This window comes from Balaenoptera borealis, assembly GCF_965194805.1.
Source record: "Balaenoptera borealis genome assembly, chromosome: 20".
Lineage (NCBI taxonomy): Eukaryota > Metazoa > Chordata > Mammalia > Artiodactyla > Balaenopteridae > Balaenoptera > Balaenoptera borealis.
Window position 1 is genome coordinate 16,168,244 of NC_138879.1, and position 23,640 is coordinate 16,191,883.

The window sequence follows — 23,640 nt, forward strand, 5'->3', positions numbered from 1 at the left end:
CTAGGCATCACATTGACCTAATCTTCAGCTAGATCAGAGGATAAGGGAGTGAACTGTGGAACCAGACTGCCTGGGTTCAAATTCCAGCTCCTTGACTTACTAGTCATGGAACCCTAGGCAAGCTTCTCTATACCTAACCTATAAAGAAATGGGAACATGATAACACATATCTCATAAGAGTTGTTGTGAGGCTTAAATGAGTTAATAGATGTAAAGCTTTTAGATCAGAGTGAGGCTCTAGTTGTTGTTGCTATCACTTTATACTTAGCACTTCTCTAAAGTAACATTAACACAACAACAAAGCAAAAGTTCATCAATAACTTCATGTCCCTGAACTATCAATAAATTGATAGATCTGTGCCAAACAGGAGCATTTCTGTCCCCAGCCCAGTGGTTTATTTGTTTAATTGATGGCTGACACAATTTCTGGGGAACCTTACAATCCAGACAGAAGGTTAAAAAGGCACATCATATAACTCTCGAATCTAAAATGTAAATTCATACCTTGTCAGGCTCGGTAACCATCATTTTAAATTATAATCCATGGATTTGCACAGTCTCTAACAAATAAATAAGCCATTCAGTTATAAGTCAAACTCTCAACAGAGGGACACATCAATTTATGCTATTAGAGGGTCCAACAAATGTCATTTCCACTCTTTCCTATTCCTCTAGGACTTAATTCCTTGCATTTTAACCCTGCAGGACTCATATTCTGGATAACGAGGACAATGATGACGACAGCAATGGAATCAATCATTCTGAAATCATAACTCCTCTATCTACTTATACTATTTATTCGTGGCCTAGACCAAGAAGCTGATGGATTTCCTTTCTAGGTCTCCAAACAGCCTTGGGCTCTATTAATACAACACTCCAGATCAATGGGTTGGCCCACTTGCCAGATAGGGAGACCACGGTAGAGAAGAGATATGATTTGGCCAGAAGGCAGCCAACAAAGCTACCCTAGACTAGAAAGGGGAAGCAGGACTTGGATTTGTCTGGGGCAATGGGGAGAGATGCTGCCCTGGCTTCTAGAAGAGAGACTTACTCATAGCAGGGGTTTTTGAGGGCTTCTGGTGGGGAGATGTACATGTATGGTGAAACGGGCTTGTCCACAAAGGCCCCGAAGCCAATCCGCAGGTTACTGGTGAGCTTACGCATCTGGGAGGCCAGCTTGGTCCCCAGGTTCTGGATGCTCCACAGATCGTCCTTCATGGAATAAGACAGGTCCATTAAGTAGTAGATGTCCACAGGGTAATCCTCCACCTGCCGAACTTGGACGGAGAAGTTCTTCGAATCATCTGCAAGGCAGAAGGACGTTAATTCTTCTCCTCTTTTCCCTCTAAGACTTAAGTAGATTTGGACACAGCTGGGATGAAGTAACTTTTTTTTTTTTTTTTTTTGGCCGCGCCACTCGTCTTGCGGGATCTTAGTTCCCCGACCAGGGATTGAACCCGGGACCCGGCAGTGAAAGCGTCAAGTCTTAACCACTGGACCTCCAGGGAATTCCCTGAAGTAACTTTTTAATCAAACCAAACTTGAAAGCCCTGGTCCCTTTTCCTCTCTCCTTGCAATTCTATTCCTCTTTCAACCTCTTGATCCTCCCATTTTTAACCTCTTCTTTTCCATTCTAAAAGTCTCCACCCTCTCTAAATCCTCATCTGTCTAATCCTCTGGGTCCCAAGGGTCTACCACCCTGAATCACAGAAGTGTTGGCAGTTATTACACTTCAGACTCTGTAAAAGGCAGGAACTATGTCCCACCCTTTTCTGAACCCCATAGTAACCAATACACGCCTTGCACGTAGAAGGTACTTTCTTAAATTCTTGACTTAATTGAAAAGTCAAAATGAGTGCTTCAGAAAAGCCTGTCTCTGGACTTCCCTGGTGGTGCAGTGGTTAAAAATCCGCCTGTCACTGCAGGGGACACGGACAGGTTCAATCCCTGGTCCGGGCCGATCCCACATGCCGCGGAGCAACTAAGCCCGTGAGCCACAACTACTGAGCCTGCGCTCTAGAGCTGGTAAGCCACAACTACTGAGCCCATGTGCCACAACTACTGAAGCCCGCATGTCGAGAGCCCATGCTCTGCAACAAGAAAAGCCACCGCAATGAGAAACCCGCGCACTGCAACGAAGAGTAGACCCCGCTCGCCGCAACTAGAGAAAGCCCGCACGCAGCACAAAGACCCAACGGAGCCAAAAATAAATTTTTTTTAAAAAGCCTGTCTCTTAGCCTAATCCTTCCTCCCTCTGAAGGTCTCCTGCCTCTATTTTCTCTGCCCCCATGCATGCCCTGTCCCAATCTTACATGGAAAAGGAGCTTACAGTTGCTTTCTCATCTTATACTCACTTGAGCCTCAATAGAAAGCTATATGCTGGGTAAAACAGGCATTGGGGGAAAGAAGAAACAAACATTTTTTGTGTACCTACTAAGTTAGAAGGGTTGAGTAACTTGCCCAAGGTCAAATAGCTAATATATGGAAGAGTCAAGATTCAAACTCAGATCTTCTGACTTCAAGTCCCAAAACCTTCCACTTTCTTCCATTCTCCTGCCCACACTTCCCTCCACATCCTTCTCTTCCCACCCCAATTCCACTGTGAGCTACTTCTGCAGGATCCCTACCTGGCCGTAGCCGGAGCGCAATCCTCTGGGGACTGACTTGAGTGATCTGGGAGCTGTCTCCAGAGCCCTTGTCACTGAGGGACCTGGCCTCCAGGATTCTGGCCTCGCTGATGGGGAACTCGATGGACTCCAGGGCGCAGTCATCCTTCAGCAGATTCTCCTTCAGGTTACAGCGGGGCGAGCCCGGAGGCAGAGCCTGTAAGACGAGAGGAAGTCCTGTGATCAGAGCTACGGTGGTTCTCTGCTTCCTGCAGGCTCTGCCACATCCCAGCAGCCTAAAGCTCACCCAGCGCTTTGGAGCTAAACCAACATAAATGAACTCGTGTGGTCCTTCCTAACATAGCCCCTAGGCCTGTTGTACAGAAGGGGGAGACTGAGGCATCAGAAAGGTTGGGTGAGTGCCTGTTCATGGATTGGTAGGTAGGAAGAGGGGCAGTACAATAAGATGCCTGTTGGACCAGTGTTCTTCAAACTGTAAAATGCAACCCACCTGTGGGTCTCAAAAATCAATGTAGTAGGTCTCAACCACCAATTTATTAAAATGCAACATGATAGAATAGAAAGTATCAAAGTATATAAGTGGTAAAAGTAAATATTGTTTTGGGAAAGGTTTATTTATTTATTTTTTAAGCTTTTAAGTTTAAATCTTTGTTAAGCTTCTTTTTTTTAATATTTAGTTTTTATTTATTTTATTCATTTATTTTGGCTGCGCCAGGTCTTAGTTGCGGCACAAGGGATCTTCATTGCGGCAGGTGGGCTTCTTAGTTGCAACATGCGGGATCTAGTTCCCCCACCATGGATCAAACCCCGGGCCCCCTGCGTCGGGAGCGTGGAGTCTTACCCACTGGACCACCAGGGAAGTCCCGGGAAAGGTTTATATGTTGGGGAGTAGGGTATAATATGTATAATAAATAATGATACACAATGTATGTCTTTCTGTCGGTCAGGGTCAAAACAGTTTGGAAGGCACTGTGTTAAAACAATGGCTGGGGTGTGAGATCCAGGAGGGCAGGGACTGTGTGTGTCTCATCTCCCCTCTATTCCCAGCACACAACGTGAGACTGACGACTAAGTGATGGGGGGAGGATATGGGGAAGCAGCAGAGACTAGGGGCTAAGAGCACAGATTGGCTGAGACTATATCTCAGCATTGCCTCTTACTAGCTGGTTACTAGGGCGAGTCACCTAAACTCTCCAGGCTTCGTTTCCTCATCTATAACATGAAAATAATAATAGCCCCACCTTCACAGGAATGTTCTGCAGGACCATATAAGACAGTGCATGTAAAACACATAGCACGGTGCCTGCCATAGGGTAAGTGCTCAATAAATCTTAGCTGTTATTGTAAGATGTTCTATAAATAGTTCCTGGATAAATTAATTATGAATAAACTTCACAAGCTTAGGCAAATCCCATGATGTCAAGCCACTAACCAGAGCCTGTCCTATCACTTTCAGCTTCCTCCCTCACCCTGGCCAAATGGCAGACTGAGTGCCCTTCCAAACACCCCCATGTGTATCCCACAGCCCTCTGGGGCTCGGTGTGTGTTTCCACCTGAGTATTGAACGGGGGACATGCTGCATTGGAATGAACACTAGAAATCAGGAAATGGGTTCAATCCTAGGTCTGCCACTAACTAGCCTGTGACCTCAGATAAGTCATTTCACTCCACTGAGCCTCAGTTTCCTCACCTGTTCACCCCTGTTAAAGAGGTTAGATGACATGGTGTTTTCAGTCCCTTCCTGCTCTGACATTCAGCAAACTTAGCCAGCACCGCGTGGGCGCAAGCCCATAAGGGCTTCTTGCCAGGCTGGGGGAACTGCCTGGAAAGCTAGAAAACCCCTCCTTGGACCTATTTCGAAATATCTAGGCCTTCAACCCCACAATCCCCCGCATCCCTACCCACCCCCTCTCACAACCACTTCCAGAAGTCAGCTGAATAACCCACACCGATATCGCAGAACAACTAGTGTTAACATTTATGGAGTACTCACTGCATGTCAGGCACCATAGGAAGCACTTTACATGGATCATTGCAATCCTCCTGATTACAGTTCTGTAACGCTGGAATTATTATTATTTTACAAATTACAAACCTGAGGCTTGGAGGTTTCACAAATGAGGAACCCAATCTTACAAGTAAGAAATTGAAGGTTTGGAGAAATTAAGTATTTTGCCCAAAGCTACAGAGCTAAGAAGTGGCAGAAGTGAGACGTTGACTGGATGGTCTGACTGTAATTATCCTCATAAAACGGTAAGTTGTATTACATTCTGTGTAGAGTGGGAATCAAGGCAGAGAAGCAGGAATGTAGAAGAAACAGCCCCGGGAAGAGCCACACCTGAGAATGCACCAGCTAGGGAACAGGATGCAAGATGGGGATACGGGAGGTGTGGGAAGGATAGATAACATTCTGCCTCCTCAGCCCCTCAGGTGACTGGAAGCCATGTTTCCAGGAGAGGCATTGGGCCACAAGGAGACATCCATACTCAAAAAATCAGGACTCTGTAGCTTAAACCCCTCCGGATGCTCGAAGTCCCTCTCCCACTCCTGCCCAGCCCTCCTCTGATAGGCGGAAAGGCTTCCCCATGTGGATGGGACCATGAACAACACCAACAGTACTACAGACTAAATGTGTGTCCCCCCAGAATTCATATATTAAACCCTAATCTCCAAGGTGGTGGTATTAGGAGGTGGGGTCTTGGGAGGTGACAGGTCATGAGGTGGAGCCCTCATGAATGGGATTGTGCCCTTATTTTAAAAGAAGGCCCCAGACACCTCCCTGGCCCCTTCCACCATGGGAGGACACGGTGAGGAAATGGCCATCTATGACACTGAATTTGCTGCTACCTTGATCTTGGACTTACTAGCCTCCAGAACTGTAAGAAATAAATGTTTGTTGTTTAGCCACCCTGTCTGTGGTATTTTTGCTACAGCAGCCTGAACGGGCTAAGACAAATGGCATGAGGACCACCCTAGCCCAGGCAAGATGTGGAAAGAGCTTCCAGAAGCCAGCAGCTTCCTTCTTCCTCTTCACAGGTCTGAGGTAGAGAAACGGCATCAGCAATGGGAAATGGTACATGAGACTTAATCTTCCTGGTTCAGAAGATCCCAACAGGACATCAGAACTCCTCAGAGAGATGAAAATCCCCTCCCCTCACCCAGCCAGGCCCCTCTGCCAGGGACAGAATGGCAGAAGAGAGAACTCACGAACACTTAACGTTTTTGTGCCCCAATTCTTGCTGCTTCTGTCCATCTCTCCCAACCCTTCTCTCTCAGGAAGCAGTCTCCTTCTTGCTCAAAAAACTCCCTACTGTATCTCTGATTCCAGGGTCCCACAAAACCCCGGAGAGAAAACCTTCCAAAAAAGGCAATGATTGGATGGATCGAGATGCCCTGAGTTGCTGATCCTTTCCAGGACTAAGACAGATGCTGAAGGAGAGAGAGGGAAGGGGGAGACCAGGAAACAAGGAGAACAGCAAGGCCATCATGTATCTTCAGGCTGCATCGGTGAAGGGAGAGAATATCTTGGAGGGGGTTTCCTGACCCCCGTTTCCTAACGTGGCGGTGTTTATTAGAAGAAAGTTTGAAGTGCCAAGCCTTGCTGACAGAGCTTATGGTTTGTTACGAATTTCTGAAGAAATCTAAACACTAAGAAACAAAAACTATCTCCTTCCCTCCCTCTCTGGTCGCTGACATCAGGGGTCAGGAATATAACAGGCCTGCTCCTCAGCCACTCTCTCCCTGAGAGCCTGCTGTCCCAGAAGGAAACCAAGGCACTGACCTCAACACATCTGGGCCACGTTCCTTTCTTAATAACCCAAGCTGAGAAGGTAAAAGGAATGTGTCCAGGTTACTCAGAGAGAAAGCTGGAAGGAGGTGGGGGAGGAGTGTTCAAGTTCCCAGTGAAACCAGATGTTACACAAAAAGGGCAAAGATAACCAAGACCCAGGGGAAGAGCCAGAGCACAGCAGCGGGAGGTCCCAACCCACGTGCGGTGTGAGCTGAATTCCCGCCCTCTCCTGGCGGGAATTCAGCGCCTAGTCCCATTCTCCATTAATCCCATTTTAGAAACTGGGAAAGTACAGCATGAATAACTGTCATTATTCTACTTACTTCACAGGGTTGGTCAGGGGATAAAAATAACACTGTGAATGGGAAATGCTTTCAAAATATAAAAATCTCAACGAAAGTCAAAAATACTCAAATCCTTTTGATCTGATATAAACAAATAAATTCAAATAGGTGACTCTTTTCTACTATTACCATTCTGACTACTGCTATTATTGCATACTCTTTCTTGGAGGACAAGGAACAATAGGTCGTGGTACATTTTTTTTCCCCCAAGTGCTAACAAATGCCTCCAATCCAAAAAAATTAAGATTGCTCTCTTGATTGACATCTGGTAAGGACAAGAAATCACTTGAACATACAGAAAGAGAGGTGTGGAGGGGACAGAAAGGAGAGGAAAAGGAAAGCATTTTAGTTTATGGTTATTGATACTCACACCCCACTGTTTACAGAGGGAGGAGCACTTTTAATATTATACCTTTTTTTTATGATAACAAATTGGGGCAAAACACTCAAGATGAGAGTTTGCCCTCCAGATTAAGAAAAAAAATAGGAAGAAAGAAAAAGCAGCAGAGAAGTGAGAATGAAATTATATTAGTGACTAAAAAGGAATTAAACAGCGGCCTAAACCTCCCCCCACCAAAAAGGCAGAGAAGAAAATGAGAAGTAAGTCCTATTAGAGTCTTCTTCTTTGTGGGATCCAAACCCATTCTTCTTGTTTTATCCATGGATGTCAGGCTGAGTGTGAGCAGGTCTACCTTCTGATGTGCACTCAGGACTATAGAAGAATTCCTAGTATTTCTCTCCACATTAGGGTTGCCAAATTTGGTAAATATTTAGGATATACTTATACTAAAAGTATTTGTTGTTTGATTCAAATTTAACTGGGGTGTCCTGTATTTTATCTGGCAACCTTAACTCCAGCTTCACCCATCATGACCCCAATGATCAGCCCCTTCAATTAACAATATTTGCCAAACTTGCTATTGTAACAACCCATTCTGATGCAATAGGTTCAGGGTCCATCCTGGAAACCTTTGTATTTAACAAGCACCCTAGGTGATTCTTACCAGAAGGCAAATTTGGAAGGTTCTAGATCCCAACATGATGCCACCAACGCCAAGACCACAAGTTGAACCTCTCTGTGAAGCCAGCCTCTCTGCTAGATTCACAGTCCAGAGACAGCACACCACCCCAACCCGTAACAGTATCCAGTCCCCCAAGAACACACCCTATGCAGATGAGCCCAAAACTCTGCGCTCATCCGCATTGGCTATGTTTTCCTATTACCCAGCCAAGGGCTTGCTATCCACACCCAGAGCTGCTGTCCTCCAGGACCAGGGAAAGCTGAGCCCAACCAGTTGTTTTTCCAAGCACTGCCAACTCTGCCTGTAACAGCCAAGGTAGGAGAGGCAGGAGAAGAGGGCTCTCCAGGGTTGATTATTCAACAAATCACATGCAAAACGGCCCAGATGGTTCACTTTTGGTTTTTAAGATCAACAGCCAAGACACTTTCAGCAGTTAAACTTGGTCAGTGCAGGGGAAGCCCTCAGGAAAAAAACAGCAGTCCTGTTCAAGTTTCAGTCCGGGATTCCCACCTCCCATTTCTCCCTGGTTGACAAATGATAACCCACACTGGTCTCCTCTGCTACCCCTCCTCCCCCCTTAGAGAGATAATTGTAGTCATTCACTAAGCCCTTGGCCCTCCCGCTTCCCCAGGGTGCTGAGAACTCAGCAAAGGCCAGGAGGATGCTTCACTAACTTCCTGTGTCCCCCTCCCCCTCCCTAGGTCCTGTCCACTGATCCAATCCAGAGCAATAAATCTGACTTTATCACTCAAAAAAACCAAAAACAAACAAAAAAACCACTTTCCTTTTTAAGTTCCATCCTCCTAGAAAATATCTCATTGGACCATCTATCTCCTCTCATTAGTTTTCTTTGGTCCTGGATACACCCATCTTCTCTCTGACTCCATCCCTCATCCCTAGGCTAGTCCTACATTATATTTTGATCCTACCTGGTACCTTTCCCACCCTCCTTCTTCCCTCCTCCCACCTTGGTATGCCCCATGGGAAAAAATTCACCATGGCCATCAATAAATATTCTACATATATCTCCAAATTCTGGTCACATGACCTAAGGGCTTTGTCTGGTCAGGCCTCAGCATGGCCTCAGCAGGCCAGCTACCTGGCTTGTTCCTATGCAGATCAAGACAGGTGACAGACATTCCAAGAATCCCAGACTCCTCTGAACCACAGTTTCTCCATTTTGTCTTGCTTTGGGTTGAAGAGGGGGGGGGGCATCTTTTGAGTGATACTAGGGCTTCTGCCCTGGCCACCCCTCTGCCCCAACCAGCTACAGGCCATCCAATCCAATGAGGCTCCCTCCCCATCCAGCTCTCCCTTCTTCGAGGATTCAGCTGCAGAATTCCAACTTCCTCGTAAAAGAAGCTTAATAATATCATGATGGTGACCAAGGGAAGGCGCATACGGCAAATGAGAAGGGAGGAGGCCACATCACACTTGAGCAGCCAGTTCAGCCCAGAGGGGTGGAGAACCCGCGGGGGTGGAGGGGAAGGGCTCACTCAACCCAGCCCCACCCCCAACTCCCAGCCCCAGGGAATATTTCATTTGCTAAATGAAGTCAATGTGGCCCAGATGTTGGGCAGCTGCCTCTGGAAGCAGTTCTCGTGCTGAACTGCTCAGAGGCCAAAGCAGTGTGCTGGGCTGGCCTCTGTCATTCTGGCTGTCCTCTCGTTGAGGGATAAACACAGCCTCTCGGCTCCCACTCCCCCCTCTCCCACCCCGCACCAGCCTTCCAGGGAGGTTGCCTTTTTAGGAAACTCAGCAGATTGGGAAGAGAAGCAGAGAGAATGAGTTAGAGCAGTCACAGAGCTGCGGAGGGCAGGGACAGAGAGGGCGCCTCAGGTAGCTGACACACAGCCAGGCCAGGAGTTCAGGTAACCACCTGCCGGGGACCAGGCCCATGGCTCAGCCCCAGACTCCGTAAGCACTGGACCTTCTCCAGCCACACTCACCCCCCAGCTCTTGCCAGCTCCAAACTCCCATCCCAGCCACAAACACAGCCATTCCCTCAGACACACTCATTCCCTAGGGCCCCAGACACAACAAATCCTCTGCCTAGACACAGCTAACCCTTTCCTGTCACCCTCCCAGCCTCACCAAATTGGCCCAGCTCTTTCTTTCATTGATACTTTCCCAAGAGAAGGAAGGAAGGAGAGGAAGAGGAGAAAGAAAGGGGAAAATGTAAAGCCATGGGGGTCCAGTCATCAGACAGGAAAAGGGAAGAGAAAAGATCCTCTGTCTAAACAGCCCCCCACACAAGTGCAAGATCCCTCTCTTATTTGCCTTTTAAAACTTCTGGAATATTCATAAGCCAGCATCCCCTCTGTATCTATAACCCTCTCGTGCCTCCCTTTTTGAGACCCGAGGCCCTGCTTCTCGGGGTGTTGCACCCCAACAAAAATCAAGCAAAGTGTGGTAAAGGATGGCAATGGCTACAGAGAGGCCAGCAGGCCTAACCACTCTGCCTAAGGCCGGGGCCACGCGATACACTCTGGATGGCATTCCCAGCAACAGCCCCTGACAGCTCCCTTCGATGCCCATCAATGGGAAGGCTTCTCCCTAGTTTTGCTCAGAAGGGACAAGGGGCTTGTATACTTAGGAGGAAGGAGATATCCCCATGGGTCTGTCTCTACACAAAAGCAGCTAAGTCTAGGGAAGAAATAAAGTCAGATATCTGCTCCTTACCTCGTCTGAGCACCAGGCACACATGGGACTCACAGCCAGACATTGCTGGCAGGAGCTCACGCCTCGTGTGGCACAGATGTTGGGCCCTGCAACAGAGAGACAGAGGCATTAGTATCTCATTTGACATGACCAAGTACCTGGTCTGCCCCCATCCTTTCCCAGCTTTCCCAAATGCCCAGGTTTACAGCTCTCAGATGCACACAAAATACACCTTAACCATCCCATAGACATTTACCAAACACAGGCTGTTTGGTAAGGGAGAAGGAGAATGAGGAAGGTCGGGAGAAACTCGTCACAGCCCTCAACTGATGAGGTCACTGTGACGGCAAGTGATGGAGCAAGTGTCAGATCATAAATGATGGAAAGGCTTTAATTAACAACTGATTTGACACCTACATTGTACAAATGAAAATCTCAGGCCCAGAGCCATGGCAACGTACCCTCTCTCCAATTATTCTAGTGACTTAGTCACAGCCGCTACACAGGGAATTCAGAGCCCGGATGCACTAACATTAACACACAGTCTAAATATGGGGGTGGGGGGTGACCGCCAGGGCAGTGTCCTACTGGCCTGCCAGGGGAAAGCAAATCTTCTGAAATCTTCTCAAGCTTCCCAATACATATATCTTGGGATCCAAGTATATAGAATGCTTTAGGGAAAACCGCAGAAATATTAGAAAAAGTTGACTGATATAAGCTGGAAGAACATGGAATTCTGGAGCTGGAAGACCTGTATTTGAATTCTGAATGCGCTTCTTACTAGGTGTCATGACCTTGGTCAAGTTAGTTTATCTCCATGAAGTGATAATATCTGTCTCACAGGATTTGTGCAAAGAAGTCAGTGAGATAAAGGAGAAGCACTGGGTACACTACAAAATGCCACTCAAGTGTGAACAGTCTTCATACTGTCAAAGGACAGAGAAAAAGCTGCAGGGAGGAGCAGAGACAACCAGAGGCATGAAAAGAGCCCTGAGAAGCCCAACCAGGAAGCAAAGCCCAGACATTTGCCTGGACAGAAGCCCCCATCCTCCCTCCTTCCCCCAGCTTAGCCTTCCTGGCCTCAGTCAGGTAAACCTCCAGTGCCCTAGGAAGGCCTTTTGCAGTACAGTCAGCCCTCCATATCCGTGGGTTCTGCATCTGCAGATTCAAACAACCACGGGTTGGAAATATTCAGGAAAAAAAATTCCAGAAAGTTCCAAAAAGCAAAAGTTGAATTTGCCACGTGCCAGCAACTATTTACATAGCATTTACATTGGATTTACAACTATTTACATAGCATTCACATTGTATTGTAAGTAATCTAGAGATGATTTATAGAATACAAGAGGATGTGCAAAGGTTATATGCAAACACTAAACTATTTCTATAAGGGACTTGAGCATCCTTGGATTTTGGTGGTCAGGGAAGCCTGGAATCAATCTCCCACAGATCCCGAGGGACGACTGTGCAAAGAGCAGAATGAGGGAGAACCATTCCTACTATGACCCAATTATCCTGACAATTACTTTATCCAATTTTCTAAAGTGGTCCCTTGCCCCCAGTTCGTAAGACCAGCAAATATATTTGGGGGAAATCAACCCTCATCACTGGGATGTTTTCCCAGTGTCCCTGAAACTTCTTACAGAGCTGTCTCAGTCTCTTTTATAACAGCTTGGCTGAACTCCCTTTCAACATCTGGGGCAAAAAAAACAAAAACAAAAAAACAACCACCCAGCAAATGCATGTGTACACACGTACACAAAATATTGTTAAGAAAAATTATCTAAAATGTGGAAATAGGCAAAGGGAGTACCGGGTGTCCTTTCAAGGTAATGCAAAGGGTTGACTAGTAGACCCACCATGCTTAGGGATTATCTGATTTTCCAGGGATGTGTACCTTTGTTTGACTTCTATCTTATGATTCTGTAAGAATAGAGGTTGACCTGTAGAAAACCAACAACAGTGGAGAACAACGTATATGATTCTTATCCAACAGCAACATAAATGATTTCTGTCCGGTAGAAAAGGTAACCCCCAAAGGTTAAGGTTTATTGCCTTGTAGAACATTAACCAATTTTGAATCTGTTAGGTAACTGATTTCAGCATTCCTTTGACTGACCGACTATAACTCCCTTACGTGAATTCTCTTTTGAACTAGTCAACATCTTACTGGTTCCCTGATTAAGTTGGATGAAATCTTTGACACATGTTCATTTTATAGTTGTATGAGAATCATACTTTTAACTCTTTGAAAATTGCACTTTAACAGTATCCATCTCAGGGCAGAGTGACCTAACAGAAAAGGTACACACACAGTCAGTAGACTGTGGTCCTAACTGAGTCACCCACTAATAATATAGCCTTGGATGATTCATTTAATTCCTCTCAGCCTCCGTTTCTTCACTCCAATATTCCCAACTTATAATTATTTGTGTATCTGCCTTAACAGCACTGCCACTCAATAGATTTTAAGCCTCTTGAGGCCTGTCCTGCCCAGCCCAGCCTCAGTCCTTGCTCAAAGGAGATGCTCAATAAATATATATTAGAGCAAATTGAGAGGTATTGGACTAGATCAACTTTGTTTTGTTTTTTAAGCAACTGAGCTCATTTCTCCAAATTATGCATAGAATTCCAATATGAAACACGCAAATGTGTTGAAACTGTTCCTTGGGCAATTTAAATTTTCATTGTTCTCCACAAAACACTAGATTATACGTGGAATTCTTGAAGCACCTTCTGGAAGCCCCACATTTCTTCAGAGCCCTGAGTCTGTCTAACTTCAAAGGCCTTTCCCAGGACTTCCCTGGTGGCGCAGTGGTCAAGAATCCGCCTGCCAATGAAGGGGACATGGGTTCGATCCCTGGTCCGGGAAGATCCCACATGCCGCGGAGCAACTAAGCCCATGTGCCACAACTACTGAAGCCCGCACGCCTAGAGCCCGTGTTCTGCAACAAGAGAATCCACCGCATTGAGAAGCCCGCGCACTGCCACGAAGAATAGCCCCTGCTCGCCGCAATTAGAGAAAGCCCGGGCGCAGCAACAAAGACCCAATGCAGCCAAAAATAAATAAATAAATTTATTTTAAAAAAGGCCTTTCCCAACCCTAAAATTCTGCAGGTGATATGCTACTGTAAGTCCCTGAGTAACCTCTGGGGCTCCAGCCTCTGACTGACTCCAACCTAGGCGCGTGATACAAGGACTGCGAGGTGGAAATTACGGCAGTGGTTCCAGACCTGGCCCTAAGGCACCAAGGCCACCTCTGAGTTGGGGTGGCCCTCAGCCATGTACTGTCTTTAATGGAAGAAAAGTAGCCAATCTTCCCAGAGCTGCCAGATTCAGAATGCCTGACTGTTCAGAAGCAGCGATGCATCCAGAAGGCCTCTGCCTACATGGGCTGCCTGGCCATCTGTTATCTCACAACTGCTCTTTTCTCAGCCAGACGGGAACTCATCCCCCCTTTACTGCCTTATTGGAAGAGTTCTGAGAGAAGCATAGCCTGCACTATTTTAGGCATCCCTTCTTGAAGTTTCCATGAGAATCTACATCCAGGGGAGTAATTCTGGACCTAAGTGACATGGATTTTCGGTAGGGAGAGGAGAAGCACGAGATCGCGGGAAGAGTCAGAAGAGAGAAGAGGGCCGTGGGAGGTGTGGGCGCTGTCTAATTATTTTCTGAAAACTTTTCCCAGTCTATCCATTTAGCCATCCATTCATTCTCAAATTAGCATTTCCCCAAGAGTCCCTGACTCATAGCCACAAAAGAAAGCCTTACCAGATGTGAAATAAACAACAGCAGGCCCCCCCCCCCCCCCGCCCCCGCAGTGAACGGGCAGTCCCTGACCCCAGAAGATGATATGAGCTGCTGGGACTTGTTCTTTAGGAAGTCATGGCTGGAGAGTCACGGTTACCCAGCTCCCCTTACCTCTCCTTTTTAATGAATCACAGGTTGATTTCATGAGCACCAATGATTCCCCCCACCCCCCCGCTTCCTGGGATGCTCCCCACCAAGACCTGCGACCAAGGGCAGGTTCCCAGAATGCAGTGGCTGAAAGCGACTGACTCATCAGAAGTCTCTGCTCCTGGGCCATGCTGATGCAATGAGCCGTTGCTCCGAGGCCACCCCTCCCCCCAAACATGTGGAAGGAGTTTGGGCCTCTGTTTCCAGTCATTCATAAGGCCTATGTTCCTGCTCAGCCTCGGAAGCCCAGACTCGGCTCTGCTGGAGAATCAAGGATCTTCATCAGAACTTTGCCACTGAAACAAATTAACAACCCCTACCACCCATTTTCTTGGACAGCTTAGCCAGAGCGAGGCAACAGGAGGACTGGCCCTGGTCCTCCCAGTGTAGTTATAAAGCAACCAATCCCTGTCACACTCTGAGCACAACAGCTGGCAAGACAGAAAGTTCTCAATAAAGGCTGCTGCTGCTATGGTTGCTATTGTTTTTATTGTTGCTGTTTTTATCCTGAGGCCCAAGCAGTTGAAGGCAGGGGATCAAAAATATAATCTAGGAGGGATGGCCAAGAAGAGAAGGCCGATTAGAAAACATAGACAAGACCAGAAAAGAACTTTGCCTGGAAAGTAGAAGTAGAAGGCTGTGGTTTGACACATCAGCCCAATTCACAGAACCAGAAGAGAGACAAAGGGTGGGGAAAATGGAGAAAAAAAAGGGAACAAGGAAGGGAGTTGGAACCAGTGGAAGTCATGATGCGTCAATGAGAGCTATTTTGAGGATATGCTGTCCAATTAGACAGGATGTCAGAACACAGGAACGGGCCACCCTAGTGAGGCCAGGGGACTCCAGGAGAGGGCTCAGTCAGAGGGAAAGGTGTTCAGTGGGGAGGGAGGAGTATGCATACCGCAAACACCATGCACATCTCTCTTACTATCTGCAGGGAGGAGTTCTGGCCTGGGTCTCCAGCCCCGCCACTGACCTTTGACTAGTGACTTCTCAAATAGGTCCATGGGGACACTGGGTGACTCAGGCAGTGCCTGATCTTCCATTGCAGTCACCTGGCTGGGTGAGTCATCCAAGAACAAAACATAGGCTAACTGTGCTATGGATGCAACAAGTGGTTTCTCTAGAACAAGCTGTTAAGAAAGTTTATTTTATTTTTGTTCTTTCATTTACATGCAGCAGCAGCTCAGTAATCCAAGGAGGGGGAAGAAGACAGGAAGGTGGGATTCAAGGTAACACATACCTCTGTGCTCTGAGCAGAAAGCTTCAGTAACCATCGCCCAAAGCAGTAGGGAGTCCAAGCTACCGTACAGGAGGCATGCTGATTTCAGGGATTTTCAAATGTTTTAAAAAAGAAGTGCATCAGAGCCAATTAAATATGGTACTTAATTAACATCAGAAGCCGTTTGTGTACAATTTGCCTCGACCAATATTAAAATGTGTTACGGGTTGAACTGTGTCCCCCAGAAAGAGATGCTGAAGTCCTAACCCCCAGTACCTACAACTATGACCTTATTTGGAAATAGGGTCTTTGCAGATGTAATCAAGATGGGGTCATTAGGGTGGGTGCTAATCCAATATGATTGATGTCCTCATAAGAGGAAAACACCACGTGAAGACAGACAGCGAGAACGCTGCCGTATAAAGACAGAGGCAGAGATTGGAGTGATGCAGCTGGAACACAAGGAACGCCAAGAGTTGCCAGCTACCAGCAGAAGCTAGAAGATATGAGGAAGGAGTCCATCCAGCGTCTCAGAGGGAGCACGGCCCGTTGACACCCTGATTTCAGATTTCTAGCTTCCAGAGAGAATAAATTTCTGTTGTTTTAAGCCACCCAGTTACAGCAGCCCTGAGAAGCTAATAATACAAAATGAATTTGCATTTCCATAGCATATATGACATGATTTTGAGGAACATTGCTCTGAAATACTCTGCATGATTGAAAAAAGCCAGCCTAACCATTTTGTAATGGTTAACCCACCTATGGATAACAGAAAAGTGTTTACTTTTCTTTTATACTTTTCTACTAACGTATATCAATGGTGTTGGCATTCATTCATCCACTCACTTACTCAACAAATATTCACTGAGTACCTACCTGTGTCTGGCACTCTGCTAAGCACTGGAGACACACTGATGAACTAAACAACCCCCTTACTCTTGTGGAGCAGAGAGTTTAGTGAAAATCAAACATGCTCAACAGAAAGCCAAAACATACACAACGAACAAGTACCATTTCAAACAGTGGCAAAGGCATTAAGAATATAAAGCAGGACAAAGCATCGGTAAGGGGAGGGTGTCTCCTTTAAAGAAAGGCCTCTCTGAGTGACATTTCAAAATGATATGAAGGAGTGAGTCATGGGAAGATCTAGGGGACGAGTATTCCGGAAAGAATCCACAACAGCTAGATGGTCCTCAGCCTCTTAAAGAAACAGCAGGAAGAGAGAGGGAAGAGGAGGGAGATAGAGAGAGGCGGTTGGAAACGCAGTCAGAGACCATAATACTGGGAAGCAGTAGCCATGGTAGGGAGTGTGGCTGTCATTCTCCATGTGGTGGGAAGCCGCTGGTGGGCTGTAAGCAGAGGTGAGCAGAAGCAGATCATCCTGGCCACGAGAGGAGGGCAGACAGTAGGGGAACAAGACCAGAAAGAGACCAGTTAGGAAGCGTTACAACCATCCAGGCAGCAGAGGGCAGGGGGTTGGATTTGGATGGTAGTGGTATCCGTGGCATGGTTAGACCCTAGATGTTCTCTGAGGGCTTGCTGACCCACTGGCATGAGGGACGTGACCGAAAGGCAGGAAGGATTTCGCCCTGAGCAAGTGGATCCCCTTGGACAAAGCTCAAATGTACTGACCACGGGCCATGCCCTTTCACTGACCTTTCCTCAGCCAGTAGGCCCTGCCCTTGTAAGTGAAGCCAGATCATGTCTTGTTATCATCTCCAGCTGGGATAATTAAGTCGCCATGTTTTATGCTGAACACTGCAGAAAAAGGACAGAGTCCTGTCTTCTGTGTAGTTATTATCTAAAATTAACACCCAGCCCCTGGAAAACACCCTGAGGGCAGGGGGAGTAAAACGATGAACACTATTATTGTGTAACGGTGGATGTGGTGGGGGAAGCATGGTGGTGGGACAGCAGACAGGAGACCTCAGGTCTAAAACCACTTTTACGGCTCCACTGGCTGTGTGACCTCAGGCACATCCCTTCATCTCTCTGGTGCTCTCTCTAAGGTCCAGTGACTCTTTGAGTCTCTGTCACATCCCTATTCGAGAACTTATAATTGTTCCCTCCTATTTAACAGGTGTAACCCAGCCACATCAGCCAAGCGCTGGAGACCTTCCTTCCCCCCATGCTCCCAAATATGGGCGGAATACTTACCTCAGCAGTTGTTAGGATTAAATGAGATAACATAGATGAAAGAACCACGGATGGCATAGCGGATGCTCAGTAAATGCTGGTTTCCTTCCTCCTTACCTTCATGCAAATCACTTCCTGCACTAGGATGCCCGTCCCCCCCATACCCCTACCCGCCTCAGGGTCAGATGAGAGAGGGTCCTTGGTCTCTACAGGATACATACAGTGAAGAATCACTGGCCAGGAGACGGGAGCCCCCAGGGCTAGACCCCACCAATGCCACTAAACTAGTTGTGTTATCTTGGGCAAGTCACTTCACCTCTCAGGATCTCCCTTTTTGCTTCTCTGTAAAACAAACGGTATTAGATTAGATGATTTTCAAGCTGCCGCCAGCCCTGGAAGTATATATTCCAAGCAGAAAGCATCAACAAGCTGACTAATACTCTAGGAAGCCTAACATCCCAGGGCCCAAGACCCCTCAAATATTGCACACATGTCCATTTCTTCCTAATGGCCTAACTAATAATTTGATTCAAATGTTGCATCTCAAGTTCTGGAAAATTTTATCAGCACAGGCCCCACCTCCCATCTGACTCATTCAGTATAGAAAAGAGGCAAGCCCACACCAAGCTCTGTTTGAGGCCCAGCCCAGCAGCACGCTTTTGGTGACCTCCTTGGCATTCAACTGTCCAATTCTGCTACTTTTCTCCTGCAGCTCATATCTTGTGGGTATAAACAGCAGGCGGTGGTGCTGTCACCAGCCCTTGCTTCCAGCCTGTCTTGGTAGGAAGGCAAATTGGTCCCACCATTTTGGAGGACAATTTGGAAAGCCTATTAAAATTTAAATTTAAAATATTCATGTCCTTTGACCCAGCAGCTTTAGTTTAAGAAATTCAGCCTGCAGAAACACTTGAACAAAGGTGCATAATAATGAACAAGGATGTCCCCTGCCACTTTATCTGTAGTAGTAGATAATTGGGGGTGATCCCAATGTCTACCAACAGGGAATTGGTTAAGAAAATTCAGGTATATCCATATAGCAATATGCCTTCTGGCTAGAATTACAGCTCTTGGCATAAATAGTAATGGAAGGCCATGCACTGATATAAAAAGATGCCCACGGTATATTAAGTGACAATGATCCTATTGTGGATGATTCTGCTTGAGAAACAACAATAATGATAAATCATTATATACGGTGACAAATACATAGGAAAAAAATTCTGGAGTAACTGTCAACAGTGGTTATCTTTAAGTACAAGACTACAAGGGACTTGTACTTTCTACATTATTCTATTTCTGTACTGCTTGACTTTTTTTTTTTTTTCCAGCCGTGCCATGCAGCTTGTGGGATCTTAGTTCCCTGACCAGGGATTGAACCTTGGCCACTGCAGTGAAAGCGCTGAGTCCTAACCACTGGATGGCCAGGGAATGTCCTTGATTTTTTTTTTTTCCCCCACAAAAAGCTGAATTCGTTTTATAAGCTAAAAAAACAAATTAAAGCTAATTTTAAATGTCTTCTCTTCTGCCTCAGTCTCTACATTTGCATTCATTTAAATGTAAGCTCCCCAGGGCATGCCAGGCTCTCTACAAGCAAGCACCTTCAGCACCAAAACCCGGTAACCTCTTGGAATCCCAAAGCTCAAGGGGAACTCCAGAAGAAACTTGGTCCAGCCCACTCCCACAGCCTTCAGGACTCTCCCAGGAGAGTGTGGTCTATTCTCAATTTGTAGGAGTCCCAGAATGGAGGCACCACACTCCCCTCCTCTTCCACCTCCCCAAGGAGTTGGTCAAACCTGCCCCTTGCAGGTGGCTCCAGCCCAGGTTGAACCTGGAGGAGTTTATCACGTGCAGTGGCTAAAGCAGGGGTTTGGAATCATCAGTGCTTCTCACAGACCTGGGTTCCCTCTATCCAAGAATCCCATCAGCAAACAGATTTAGGGTTGACGACAGGGACTTTCAAAGTGGCTACTGAATGTGCCTTTTGCCAAACTTCTGGAGCTTTCTTCCAGGGCAAAGTTTTTCAATCTTGTTTTTAACTGCAGACCTCCCTTTCCCCCCCCCCCCAAAGAAATCCTTACATGGACTTCCACATTATTAATCAGCTAAAGGAAAAACTTCTCCAATTGGTGGTGGCGAAGGGCAAGAGCAAACCGACGTCTCTCCCTCTGACACATTCACCCATTTGCAGCCCTTGAGACCCCAAGAGCCTGAGGCCCAGAGGTAAGATGACTTGTTCAAAATCACCCAGCAAATTGACAGAAAAGCCTGCAGAGCCATGAATCGCATATTGGTTTCTCAATTCCAGACCCACAGTTCTTTTCACCCTGAGGGGTTTTTCTCTATATGAACAAAAAAAGTGGGTTTTGTAAGTTGAAAAAATGTAACACAAGTTTAGGTAAAAGAATAGACATACACATGAGAATTATTACATATATACATACCCATGAGAATTATTACATATGCATATTACATATGCAAGTTTAGGTAAAGGAATACACATACCCATGAGAATTATTACATACATTATTACATAATGCAATAATTCTTGCATTATTACATATGCAAGAATTATTACATATGCAAGATTTTACAAAAAATATGAATAGAACACACCATCTAATTAACAGTGAACATTAGGGGGGAACAGAATTAGAGGGGAACCAGCCATTTACTATCCAATATGTGGCTTTCATATAATGAGCATATATCACCTCATTCACCCCGTGAATGTTTAAATAGCTTTACTAACTGAACTAAGAAATGCTGGCAGAGAGGAAGAGAAGTCTTTTTGTGGGAACATGAAAGAAAACCAGAAAGGAAGACTTAGGGTGGGTTGTTTTTTTCAGAGATGCTACCCCAAATTTTAAAAGGTAGAATAGCCCCAGTTTACTTAGCTTCTAGCTCCAAAGATTGTGACATACCATATTTGACCACATTTGCTTTTAGGACCAAGGATAATAAAAGTGCTGGTTGCAAATGCATCTATCCAATTTCAAAATTTAGAAATTGAAAGCTGGATCTGGGTTTAACAGATATAGCCCCCTGCTTTCAGGGTAACTGTCTCAGAACCTGAGGAAGACAGAGTAGCCTGGGATAACCTCTTAGCATTCTGATATACGCAACAACATGAATGAGTCTCAAACACATTATGCTAAGTGAAAAAAGCCAGACTTGAAAGGCTACACACTGTATGATTTCATTGATATGACATTCTGTAAAAGGAAGAATTGTAGGGACAGGAAACAGATCTGCCAGGAAATAAAGGTGGGGAAAGGAAATTGTTGACAAGGAGCTCAAGACAACTCTTTAGGGTTGACGGAAATATTCTGTATCTTGATTATGCTGATGGTTACTTGACTGTGAGCATTTGTCAAAATTCATAGAACTGTACACCTAAAAAGGATGAATTTTACAGTACATAAATTATACATAAATAAACTAACTATAAAGAAAAGAGTGTTCCTGGTGATACTGTGTGCATGCAGAGAAAGGCAGATTTTATAAATTTTTGCTGCAGAGTCTCCCATTTAAATAAACACCAGCAGTTCACACAGGGAGAACAGGCAGTGTCATTTCCCTGCTTCCACCTGCATTTCCACTTGTGACCTGAGCTCCATCAGCCACAATGATTGTCCCACTCAGAAAGGGCCAGGGGTCAGGAGAAGAGAGAAGAGACGATGGGGTGAAGCAGCAGGCCAGCTCTGTGGGCAGCAGAGGGGGCTGGGTCAAGCCAAATGGTTGATCCCTGAAGCCGCTCAGTCATTCCCCCAGTTAATTATCTGTCTGCTGATTCATGAGCTGTGGTTCCTGCGGGCATGTTTCCTGGCTATCCCTGCCAACAAGGGCAGAAGGAGTCTTAGGGCTGGGAGGGGATGATAACCAGAGATCCTGAGTGGGGAGTTGTAGAGGGGGAATTTCTACTAGGAAATTCCAGAGTCATATCCAGACTCCCCCCCCCCTCACTGTTGCCTCCTTGCCCCAATTATGCTGTGCCCAGGAGACCTCGGCCACTCACACTCACAATTTTGAAGGAGGTAAAGAAGAATGCTGCCCTTCTGTGTATGTTCTCCCAGGAGGTGGGGAAAAAAGCAGACACTTCACAGAGGATCCCCTGAGTTTCCAGTACCCTCAGAGCAGAGATCTAAATGGTGCAAAAGTATAGAGGTCCAAATGCCCAAAGGACTCATGGTCTTGACTGTATTCTAATATCCTCCAGAATGCCCAGATGGAGCACTTGAGGATCGTCTATGAATGAATACAGATATTCAAATATTGGGTATCTTAAGGTGGGGCACATCTCCTCTAGATGCCTTTTCATAGCTTTCCATAGGTATGTATTTTCCCACCTATGTGTCAGCCACTGGGCATAGAGTGTTGAACAAAATAGACATGTCCTTCTTCTCAAAACCTGTGAATGTATTTTACTTTCCTCTTTTCCCAGGGACAGGACTTAAGGTTTTCTCATGGATAAAGCAAATGTATGGGCCTCTCTTCCTCTGGGACTCTTCTGTGAATTCTTATTGCGACGGAGTGGCTGAGATATGCCAAGCCACAAATGCAGAATGGGTTGAAATAAGGAGGAGTCCCCTGTCACACAGGCATGGGAAAAGGGATCCCATGGGTCTCATTTGGGAACCTGGATTGTATTCATGCACGAAGCAGTAGCAGCCTTACCTCCAATACATTGTAGTTACCAAGGATAGGAAGAATAATGACATTCATAGCAAGGACAGGAAGAATAATGCCATTTATTGAAAACATTTTTTGTGCCTTTATCTCATTTAATTGGCACAATCACAGGAGTATTATTTCCTCCACTTTACAGATGAGGAAACTGAGGACCCAAGAGACTAAGTCACTTGCCCAAAGTAAGACAGATAATAAGAGGCAAAATCAAGAATTAAACCCACATCTGATTGGCTTTAAATCATAGCTGTCCCTTGCCCCAGCCAACAAGGCTTCCTCCTATGTCTCTCCAGGCTCCGAGGGTTGCTGCAGAGGGTTTCAGCTGGAGAGTTTCCAGGATATAAATCAGGAGGAGAAATCAGCACCTCAGCTCAGAACTAATCAATTTAGATGGTGATAGCAAACAAAACTTGTTACTCAGTAGGTCTCAGATTAGAATAAAGAACCATATTTGGGGGCTTCCCTGGTGCTGCAGTGGTTGAGAATCCGCCTGCTAATGCAGAGGACGTGGGTTCGAGCCCTGGTCCGGGAAGATCCCACATGCCGAGGAGCAACTAAGCCCGTGCACTACAACTACTGAGCCTGCGCTCTAGAGCCCGCGAGCCACAACTACTGAAGCCCGCATGCTGCAACTACTGAAGCCTGCGCGCCTAGAGCCCGTGTTTTGCAACAAGAGAAGCCACCGCAGTAAGAAGCCCGCGCACCTCAACAAAGAGTAGCCCCTGCTCGCTGCAACTACAGAAAGTCCGCGTGCAGCAACGAAGACCCAATGCAGCCAAAAATAAATAAATAAAATTAATAAATTTATATAAAAAAAAAAAGAACCATATTTGGGGAAGCCACAAGACCCAAGAGTTCTTGAGTGAAGCTAAAAAGATCACCTTTGCACATAAATTCCAAAACTCAAGTCTACGCTCAGACAACCTCTCTATTCCCCATACGAGACTCTCCCACTCTGGGGAGGCCTCTCTGTGCCACCCCCACCCAGTTCTATCTCTGTCCCTTCAACACTGTGTATCCCAATATAGCTCTCCGACTCTCATCCTGCATCTGCTTCCCAGGGATCTGATGTTACCTGCCAGCCAGCCCCCAACACTGAGATGGGGGATTTAACTACAGTTGAAACTGCTTTTACTGGGGGCTTATTACTCTGGAGGTCTTCTCTAGAGCCCATGCTCTTAAATATGACTCTACC

The 23,640-nt window shown here is 46.2% G+C and overlaps 1 protein-coding gene across 1 annotated transcript in view; it reads right to left on the bottom strand.

Moving 5' to 3' along the window:
* ITGB3 (integrin subunit beta 3) overlaps positions 1-23,640 on the bottom strand; it is a 55,598-nt gene that overhangs the window by 24,650 nt on the left and 7,308 nt on the right. The window contains 3 exon segments of the mRNA XM_082370980.1: positions 1,052-1,304; positions 2,628-2,823; positions 10,466-10,551. Coding sequence (XP_082227106.1) covers positions 1,052-1,304; positions 2,628-2,823; positions 10,466-10,551 — 535 coding nt within the window.